The 10781-nt window shown below is 39.4% G+C and overlaps 1 protein-coding gene across 1 annotated transcript in view; it reads right to left on the reverse strand.

Annotated features, from left to right (window-relative positions):
- Positions 1–10781, reverse strand: part of ALG13 (ALG13, UDP-N-acetylglucosaminyltransferase subunit) — a 75052-nt gene that overhangs the window by 27807 nt on the left and 36464 nt on the right. The window contains 6 exon segments of the mRNA XM_006774484.2: positions 4548–4603; positions 4708–4740; positions 9264–9384; positions 9717–9873; positions 10056–10169; positions 10610–10781. The exon segment at positions 10610–10781 is cut by the window's right edge and continues 5 nt beyond it. Coding sequence (XP_006774547.2) covers positions 4548–4603; positions 4708–4740; positions 9264–9384; positions 9717–9873; positions 10056–10169; positions 10610–10781 — 653 coding nt within the window.

The raw sequence follows: 10781 nt of genomic DNA on the forward strand, positions 1-10781 counted from the left end.
ATCAGAGAAACAGCAGGAACCATACTATAACAAATATGAACCTAATTTAACATGGGCTTAAGATTGCATGTTTCTAAATTTTGTGTTCAAGTATAGCCAATGTATCGGCCAAAAAGCAAACTTTAGCCCTAACTTAGAATGCCCAGTGTGAATGCTAAACAATTCTAGAAAAGGACTTAGTTGAGAGATTAACATGAAAATATGAATAGGAATATTTGTTTTCTTAGAAGGCTCTGTGCCTGGAAATCTTTAAGTATTGCATTTGTCTATTCCCCTCAGAATACTGTAAGAAAATTACTTAGAAACTTGCTATGCATTTGGTGACTGGAGGGTGGGAATGGAACAAAACATGAAAAGATTGAAAGTATTGGGATGCATGATAAAAGAAGTCAAGAAGAAAAAGGAACAACTGAAATTAAAAGGTCATCTCTGATGTTCAAATTTTTACTTGCTTTTTTAGTTGGGTGACTATTTAAAAAAAATGGTATAAAAAGCATGTGATATGGGAATAGTAATAAATGAAGGGACAACTATTTCTCTAGAAAGGGCAAAGGAAATGAAGGAAAAATAGGTAGAGAATTATATGTTTTCTTTACCTTCCTAAGATGTATTGCCTAAACAGCAAAAACAAAAACTTAGTACATGAAGCTACCAAAGTTAAATTAATCAGAGCTAGGGAATAGAGGGTAGTTATTCAAGTTCTTCACAAATATTCCAGTTATCCCCTGGGTACATGGTAGGTTGCTCTTCCTGGTCTCATCTAAAGTTAAGTATGGCTATGAGACATGTTTGACCAACAAAATAAGAGCAGAAATATTAAAAGCCAGTGTTCAATTTTCCTATTTTTAGCCTGCCCCAATGTGACTGAAAGCTCATGTCTATCAGCCTAAGTCCCTGCATGACCATGATGCACAAAAGCTTGAATTGGACATATAACATTAGGGACAGCAACTGTCCTTTGTTAAGCTGTTCAAATTTGGGGGGGTTGTTACTGCAGTCTAACCTAGCTTGATTAAAACAGTAATTGGTAACTAGAAGTAATGTGTTGTTCTAAGAACCTAATTTAGGATGGAGATTATGAATTTGTAAGCTCTTAAAGGAAGAGGCAACTACTTCAACCCCAAACTGTAGAAGATAAAAATTGATAAATGCTTTGAACAAAGAGCAGTTAAAACTCAGCCTTAAAGCCAGAATCGCATTGTTAAAAACTAATTGCATTAAGATATATCAAAGAAAGAGTCCAACTAAGGATATAACACCCAGTGAATACTTGCACTTGGACAAAGTGGCTCATGGAAAAGCATCCTAAGGTATGGCTCTTCCATCGATGCCTGATAAGCTCATGATACTCAAGTAGAGAGAAACACAGATAAGAAAGCAAAGCACTATAGCAAATCTAAGTAGTGTATCTATTATTAAAAAGAACTGTTAGTGTAGGGAGCAACTATAAGGTTAAGCTTCGGACAGACCTGGATGAATGTGGCAGGGGAACTAAGACGGATAATGGAAGGTTACCAGAGGCTTAATATTGTCGCAAAAGCTTGTTTCTCACCTGGAGACTACTTATTATGGAAGTATTATATTTGTGTTTGTGCTGACATTGGACCAGCCAACTTTCAAGGAGCAGTATTAGCTGCCACATTAAAGGAGATGTTGTTCACTGGTCAGCAGAAAAGGAAAGGGGGATGCTTTAACTGTGGCAAACTAGGGCATTTTGCTAAAGACTGCAATGCTAGAAAAGGAAGTCAACAGGCTCCAGGGAGTGGAAACAAGCAGCCTGGATTATGTCCAAGATGCAGGAGAGGAAAGCATTGGGTAAATGAATGTCACCCCAAGACTGATGTTGATGATAATTTAATGCCCCCTAGGCAGGGAAACTTCAAGCGGGGCCCGACCCCACCAAACAGTAGGGGTCTTATCCTTAACCCCACTGTAGCCTTTCCAGCTGGCTCAGTAAACCTTTATCATGCTACCCCAAGAAGTGCAGGATTGGCAAGTTCTTCCTGGTGTGATAGATCAGAACTCAGGCAATAGCGGAAAGCACCAATCATACTCTTAAAAAGCAACTATAAAAACAAAAAAAAGGGGGGGAGAAGAATGTTACAGGTTAAATTTTTTGAATTACAATGCAGAGAGTTGTACAGCGGCCAAAAGGCATCGGGCCTCCTGTACAATAGCCTCTGCCAACTTAGCCTGGTGGAAGGATGCACAAACCAGACAAGAGTTTTTACCAGATCTAGTAATGATGTGGGGAAGAGGTTGTGTTTTGTATCTTTCCAGAAGGAGCAGTGCAGCCAATTTACTACTCCCTCAACCACATTTCTGGCTATGCTAGCATTGGTTAGCTGCCAGTCTTCTGTAAGGTCTTGCACAGTCAAATCCAAGGACTCTGAGTAAATCAGCAAAAGAAACTTTCATTTAGTAGCTAAAAATGTTAACATGTCTGTAGTTTGATTTCTCTCTCATTGCTGTATTGTTTTGTTATTATTTTAATAGCCAGAGCTTTGTTCTTGATGTTCAAGTTTTAAAATGTTAACGTCTGTAGTTTGGGTTTTGCATTGGCATTGTTTTGTTGTTTTAATAGCCAGAGTTTTGTTCTCAATGTTTAAGTTTTACTTTCATTATAGTAGCTTAAAAATAAAAGAAGGATGAGCTGTAGGGAGAGGCTATAGCAGTGGTTCTCAACCTGTGGGTCGCGACCTCTTTGGGGGTTGAACAACCCTTTCACAGGCATCGCCTAAGACCATCGGAAAACACATATATAATTACATATTGTTTTTGTGATTAATCACTATGATTTAATTTTGTTCAATTTGTAACAATGAAAATATATCCTGCATATCAGATATTTACATTATGATTCATGACAGTAGCAAAATTACAGTTATGAAGGAGCAACAAAAATAATTTTATGGTTGGGGGTCACCACAACATAAGGAACTGTATTAAAGGGTCGCAGCATTAGGAAGGTTGAGAACCACTGGGCTATAGAGTTAAGCCTCGGACTGACCTGATGGCAAAGCCACAAATAAGTCCCAGCTTAGAGGGCACAGCCCTCTTAGCATAATTAAGCTGTACCTTATGATGCTCCCTAGATCCTATCTGGGTAGCTAATGGGCTGTGGGAAGTGCAGCAAGTGCTGCCAAAACAAGTGAAACTCACAAGAACATTGTAACTATGGTGACCACTACACCTTGTTTACCTCTGGCTATAAAATAAAGGCTCAGCTTGCTGTCTGGATCTCTCTCTGTGGCCTTAGGCAGGCACAGGAGATCCACCTAGACCCAGCTTATTCTCTTTGTCTTTCCTAAATCCTTCCCCGCCCTCCCTCAGGTTCACCGAACCCTTGGCTGTGCTGGCCTGGCACATGTTAGGAGGAATATTAACACATTAAACTAATAGGAATCAAACAGAGGCAGCATAATTAATTACACAGCTAGAGAAACCATGAGCAGAACTAAACCCATCTAACTGAGATAAAATGACCCTTGGACCCCCAATTTTCTATGAATAAAAAGCAGGCTGAGAAAGTGGCTCGGCTGCCAAGGATTATTCTTCAATGCTTACTTCAAATATGGTCAAGGACAGAAGGGACTTGGGAGTCCCAGAAAACAAGAGCCCCAGAAAACAATGAACCAGTCCCCTCCAGAGAACAGTCTGCATGCCCAGGTTGGGGGCCCTCACAATGTCTGTCTATCACGATGTCAGAATTGCTACAGGCAAGTAACTGTTTCTCCCATTTCCCCCCTCTGAGTGGGAATTTTTACTGCAATGTTTCAGTCCCTGTTCCACCACTACAAATTGGGTTTGTGGGGGTAAACAACTTTTTATCTTTGACTTTAGGCTTCCAGATCAAGAAGAGTCATACCTGGACCCAATATAAAGAGTACCACAGATTCCCCAGAAACCTTGGGCAGTGAGTTAGTTTAATTACACTGGATGGAATTTTTGGGTTGTCTCCCATGAGGAGGAAGCAAGTATTCTGCCTGTGGGAGGGAGTTTGAGTTGCATGCTACACTACTTAGTGTTGTTAAAATATTTCCAACTCTTTTACTTCCAGGCACAGAGAAATTAGATTCTTTAGTAGGACATGTTATGGCCAATGAAAAAGAAATGGAAAAGGAAGTGACGCATGCCATCTCTAGTGCACCATTCACTAGCTTTTGTTTCCTGCCTTGGCAATCATGGATGGAGCTTTCATCAGCCTGAGTCCCTGAGCAGGGCCCTCCTGCTGCACATGTAGCATACCCAAAGCAAAATTATTTATGGTCCATTCTTACTGATAGAAAAATCGTAGTAAATTCCTCTAAAATTACCACTGCCAATGTTTGAACTTCCTCATGTATCAATGCATATTAGAAATATCTCTAAATAGACTAATTTCAGAAAGGGGGTGTCATTTTGGATGAGTTACTCAATTTCTGGGTCTCAATTTCTTCATCTACAAAATGGAAATGATACCCTGATTACCTCATAGGATCGTTCTGATTTAAACACACTTATATGTATAGTTCTTAGAATAGGGCCCTAGTACACAGAGTACCTACCAAGTTTGCTGTAGATTCAGTTGTGCTATAAACATCTGAAGTTTCATAGTCTGGTTCTAGAGGATATTGCCAAAGTAAAGTCAAAAGTGAGCATTATTTCATAGTTTGAAATTTTATGAACAATAATAAATGTCATAGATTCTATCTAGATCTCACTGACCTGAAGGATAAATATACTCTTCATGATATCCCCCTAGAAAAAAAGACAGAAGAGTATGTTTGTATGTTTATATAGAGCTTTTTAGCTCAGCACAGCCAGATGGTCAGCACTTGCTTTCTTCTCAAGTTTTGTGGATATGTAGGTTCAAGACTAAAACATATACATCCTTGCAACAAGTGATTTGAGCTTTTGTACTAATGAAAAGATACTGAAGCCAGAGATTGGCTGTAAACAATATGAATTTCTCCTCTGAAAATTCCCTTAGTTTTTAAAGTTCAGGCAGAGGTGAAAAATACAGCTGTGTCCAATTTTCCAGTCAGGCAGTAGACTATGGTGATTAAGTTTACCAGCGTGGAGTTAGGGCTAGATTTGAATCTTGAGTAACAATACCCCTCTTTGTGCCTCACTTTCTTCATTATAAAGCAGGAATAATAGTACCTAGGGGAGTGAAAAGAATATGGCATGATGCTTGATATATAGTAAATGGTGACTATAATTTGAGTATAACCCAGAATTTGTTTAGGGGGCCATCAATGGGATATATCATGCCTCATATGTTTTTTAGCCTGTCAGGTAAATAATACATTTAAGATCAGTCTGTTCTCAGAGGATGGCTCAGTACACTGATGTACTTTTCTTTAAAACTGCTATACCAATGAAACACAGAGAATGCCAATCTTTAATTAAACAGTTTCTCACCAAATAAAATCCACAGTTCAAAACTGGATTTGATTCTTTTTTTTTTAATATATTTTATTGATTTTTTACAGAGAGAAAGGGAGAGAGATAGTTAGAAACATCGATGAGAGAGAAACATCGATCAGTTGCCTCCTGCACATCCCCTACTGGAGATGTGCGTGCAACCCAGGTACATGCCCTTGACCGGAATCGAACCTGGGACCCTTCAGTCCGCAGGCCGACGCTCTATCCACTGAGCCAAACCGGTTTCGGCTAGATTTGATTCTTAAACATGTTACTTATCAAACACACATGCATTAACCCCTCCAGACAGCAGAATTTTAGGTGAGAACAAAGATTTGGTTACTCTGAATATGCCACTACAGGTGAGCAATACATCTGAAGATGCCCACCATGCTAAAGGAAAAGACAAAAGGGTCATGGGTCATGTTGAGTGAAAGAGCAGAGCATACACATCCTTCACATGTATGCACATGCACATATAAAATATTCGCAGTTTATCCCTGTGCGAGATTTTTTCCTAGAAATATCTATTTTCTTCTACATAAGTAAAAGAAAAATATCACAGGGAAATAAGGAACTTGACTGGTAAATTGAGTCATTCAAACTGCCTCTTACCTCCTTAATATACCCAACTCCACCAGAATTGTTTAAGTAAGCATATATGATTTTATAGTAAAAATAAGCATACCCTGTGCATGGTAAGAGGCACTATAACAACTATTGAGGGCACATATAGGCACATATATAAACTTTAAAGTCATAAAAACCCAAATTTAAAACTGATCTCTGCCAGTCACAAAGGACCACATATAACATCTGGACATTTATATAAGATGTGCAGAATAGGCAAATCTATTACGACAGAAGACAGACTGGTGGTTCCATAGGGTTAGAGGAGGGGGAAGGGAAATGGAAAGTGGCTGCTAATGGATACAGAATTTCTTTTGGGAGTGATAAAAATGTTCTAAAATTGGTTGTGGTGATGGTTATACAACTCTATGACTATACTAAAAACCACTGAGTTGTGCACTTAAATAGATGAACTATATGGTATATAAATTACATCTAAATAAAGCGGTTAGAAAAAAATATTTGCCACTTACCATGTATGTCTTTGGCCATGTCATTTACCCTTCAAAAGTCAATTTCCTTATATGTAATATACAAATACCACATTCCTCAGAGGAATACAGTTTAAGTACTATATTAAATTATAAATATAATTACTTTGTACATAGGATTCAATGAATAGTAATATTTATAGATTAAGTAGACTTCTTTGGGCAATGTAGTTATTTCATAGCAGTCTTGTAAACTAAGAAATAGCCAGTCTCATGAAAAGCCCAAAGTAGTTATTACAAATCGTGAGGACAACATGAATAATACCTTATTAATAAGGAATAGATGTTTTCCTTCTCCACAGGGAAATCTCCCAAATTCAAACTCACTACGGTAAACCCTCGATTTTGTGGACCTTGATTTAATGGACTTCAGATTTAACAGACAAAATTTCCAGCCCGTATGTCACATGTGAAAATAAACACCCTGTTATTTTTAAAATTATTTTATCCAAGATTTGCTTATAATTAAATTAATGGGTTATTTTTTGTTATTAATTCATTGTTATTTTTAACAAATTATAGTGAATAGGCCAAATGTTGAAAAAAACAGTCGTAATTTCGCCAACATAAATAAATATTACATATCTACAACTATCCTATACTAGAGGCCCAGTGCATGGAGATTTATACACTGGAGGGGGGTCTCTCAGCCAGGCCTGCCCCCTCTCACAGTCTGGGAGCCCTCAGGTGTCAGGAGGCAACACGGAGGTCAGGGGAAGGCGATGCCCCCATCACACCTCTGCTGCTGCCACTGCCGGCAGCGCAAGCCTCGGCTGGCCCTGGTTACCTGAGCCTCAGGTGGCCCTGGGCGGCTGGGGGACTGAAGGGACTGGGGGACACCAGAGGCAGGCATGTGGGGCGGGCCCGGCCTTGCCACACACCTACCACCCCGATGAGGCTGAGGGGACTGGGCGCTGCCATCTTTGAGGGTGTGGCAGTCAATTAACATATTCCCTCTTTATTAGATAGCATAATAAAGACGTGATATGCAAATTGACCGTCACACCCTCACACAAGATGGCCACTCCCATGTGGTCAAAGATGGCCATCACAAGATGGCTGGCAGGGGAGGGCAGTTGGGGGCGATCAGGCCGCAGGGGAGGGCAGTTGGGGGCGATCAGGCCTGCAGGGTAGGGCAGTTTGGGGCGATCAGGCCTTCAAGGGAAGGCAGTTGGGGGTGACCAGGCCTGCAGGGGAGGGCAGTTGAAGGCAACCAGGCCTATAGGGGAGAGCAGTTGAAGGCAACCAGGCCTGCAGGGGAAGGCAGTTGGGGGAAATTAGGCCGGCAGGGGAAAAGTTAGGCGTTGATCAGGCTGGCAGGGGAGTGGTTAGGGCAGAGATGGCGAACCTTTTGAGCTCGGCGTGACAGCATTTTGAAAAACCCTAGCTTAACTCTGGTGCCATGTCACATATAGAAATTTTTTGATATTTGCAACCATAGTAAAACAAAGATTTATATTTTTGATATTTATTTTATATATTTAAATGCCATTTAACAAAGAAAAATCAACCAAAAAAATGAGTTCGCGTGTCACCTCTGACACGCGTGTCACCTCTGACACGCATGTCATAGGTTCGCCATCACTGTGTTAGGGAATGATCAGGCTGGCAGGCAGAAGCGGTTAGGGGCAATCAGGCAGGCAGCCAGGCGAGCACTTGGGAATCCTGGATTGTGAGAGGGATGTCCAACTGCTGGTTTAGGCCTAATCCCCTGAGGGGTCCCAGATTGGAGAGGGTGCAGGCTGGGCTGAGGGAGTGCCTCCCCCGCCCCGCCCAGTGCATGAATTTTATGCACCAGGCCTCTAGTAGTCTATATATTTGAATCCAAGAGTCACCACTCATAAGCAATGTTCAGTGAATGATTAGCACATAATCACACCATATCATGTGCAGTAATTGGTTTCATTGTCACATGGCGAGACTTTCTGCAGCAATTTTAACCCCTTCCCCAACAATTTTTTTGTTAAAAACGTTTCTTTTTCAGACTAATTTTTTTATTTTGGTTCTATATAGTATTTTTGATGCTGGTTATGAAAACAGTTTGTAACTCGTCTTCCTATAAACCATATTTTTTTACCATATTTTCTTAGTATACTCGTCGACGACTGAAAAAGAACATTTTGTGAAAACGAGTATACACGTTTCTGCCGGGGAAGGGGTTAAAGTGTACAGCAGATGTGCCAATGTGCATTTGTTTACTTGCAGTGACTGGTGAATGCACGCATTTACTAGACCTATTCAATATAAATTTAAAATTACAGTAATACATATAGAAAACTTTTCTGTGAAATTAAACTTTTCATACATACTTCATTTTAATTACACAAATGTGTCTACATAAGTAAAAACAGGTACACTAATTTGTTAATTTTTTAACATACGCATTTGGAAAATCTACTTTATTATATAACAGACTTTCAGCTTTAGCAGACACCTCCTCCACTGAATTAGTCCATTATATTGAGGTTTAACTATATAAACCTATTCAAAGAGCTGAAAATAAGTTATAACAATGTAGAGCCTACAGAAATAGAAGCCTATCCTTCTGGGAAATACCAAGATATCTTTAAAAACCTAGCAAACTCTGAGACAAAAACTAATACTTCTTTCAAAACAAGCTACCAGAACAGAGTGAGATCCCCAAACAAACACTTTAGGTCTACTTCATAGCCTTGATATTCTAATGCCACAAGAATCATCTTTAAAAAACACATTTAAGTGTAATTGACTCACCATTATCACACTGGCCATTGCCCTCCTCTGAACTCAAAGTGTGTTTGCCTGAGCTATGTCCGCGCCTTGCAACACAGTATGTTGGAGTAGGAGGAATCATTGTAGAGGGCCTTCCATGATTCTGTACCAAAGAGACACACACACACACACACACATACATGCAGTTCTCCCTCTTAATTCTAATGTGCTTTAGAATTAAGTGTGAGGCAATAATGATCAAGAAAACAGAAAATATTAGCCCATCCTATATAGGCAAGATTATTTGTCCACCTCTACCTGCTTCTCTAAGACAAAAACAAAAGTTCTCCTTAAAAGTGCTAAAATGAAGTCTTGTTTTCCAAGAAGGGCTGTGTTTGCTATATTTATACAAAAAAGCTAAAATTTATCTACATGCCTTTATTTAAAAAAAGAGAAAAGTAAATAGCTTTTTGAGTAAATTTTTAAATTACTTACAGGTAAAGTTGGATAAGCAGTCTCATTCCCTTCTTCAATTTCATAAAAAGTAATGGTTTCTTCCAAACCCCTGGGCATCTGTCCATTTTCTGGGGCAAAGCTATATTGGCACTCCTTATTCACACAATGCATCTGGCGGTGACTACGTCTAAAGGAACTTAGGTGGTTCAGAGAATGAAAGGGGAAAAATGATAAAATATGGTAGTAACTTGTTTCTAATTTCTAAATAACAGTTCAAACATCTCAATGTTGACACAATTTACTCCATACATTTGTTGCTCAGCAATGAAGACAGACTTACCCATTTTCTCTGACTTTTGACACTTAAAATTTACTTACCGAGCTCTGTAGGAGAAATTATCATAGCTCTGGCAGCACTTTTTCCCTGGGCCAGGGTAAAAACCAACTTTAGGGTCCACCATATTAGGCCTGTTTATAAAGCGAGATGAATCCCTAGGAATAAGGGGAAAGGAAAACAGAATTCTTTATTCACTAGTGTCTGAGTGGGCAGTCTTTGTAGTTAAATAGAATTAACACATCTTTATAAAAACATCCACAAAAAAGAGCTTTGCTCCCCTTACTACTGGCATTAGGCCTATCATTATTAATGGATATTGGGCCATATACATGACATTCATATCTTGATGGCATTCTATCTTCTAGCATCTCTTCAACTGTTCCATATTTCCCTGAACTGTGAGAATATGAGTCTTCCAATGAATTCATTTACAGGAATTTAAGTATATGCACGTTTCATCTTCTATGCTCTCTGTAGGCAGAAATTGTAAGAAATCTAAACTCTTTAGATATTTCTAAATTCTACTGTAATTATGTCCAGGAATTATTTCCAATATCTAAACAGTACATTATCTTGGAAGTTGGTTAAACCTTACCTGGGCATCCCATATCCCCGACCTTGTCTTGGAGATGAATGTTGAGGATAAAAATGTTCATTGGGCATAAAATTGCCAGCTGTCTGTGCGTAGTGCATTGGAGGGTCATGCCCATAATGCATACTATTCTGAAGCCTGGGTAGGGGTAGGGGTTCTCCCCTGCTGTAGGCAT

Source organism: Myotis davidii, unplaced genomic scaffold (assembly GCF_000327345.1).
Source record: "Myotis davidii unplaced genomic scaffold, ASM32734v1 scaffold1148, whole genome shotgun sequence".
In the NCBI taxonomy this organism is placed as follows: domain Eukaryota; kingdom Metazoa; phylum Chordata; class Mammalia; order Chiroptera; family Vespertilionidae; genus Myotis; species Myotis davidii.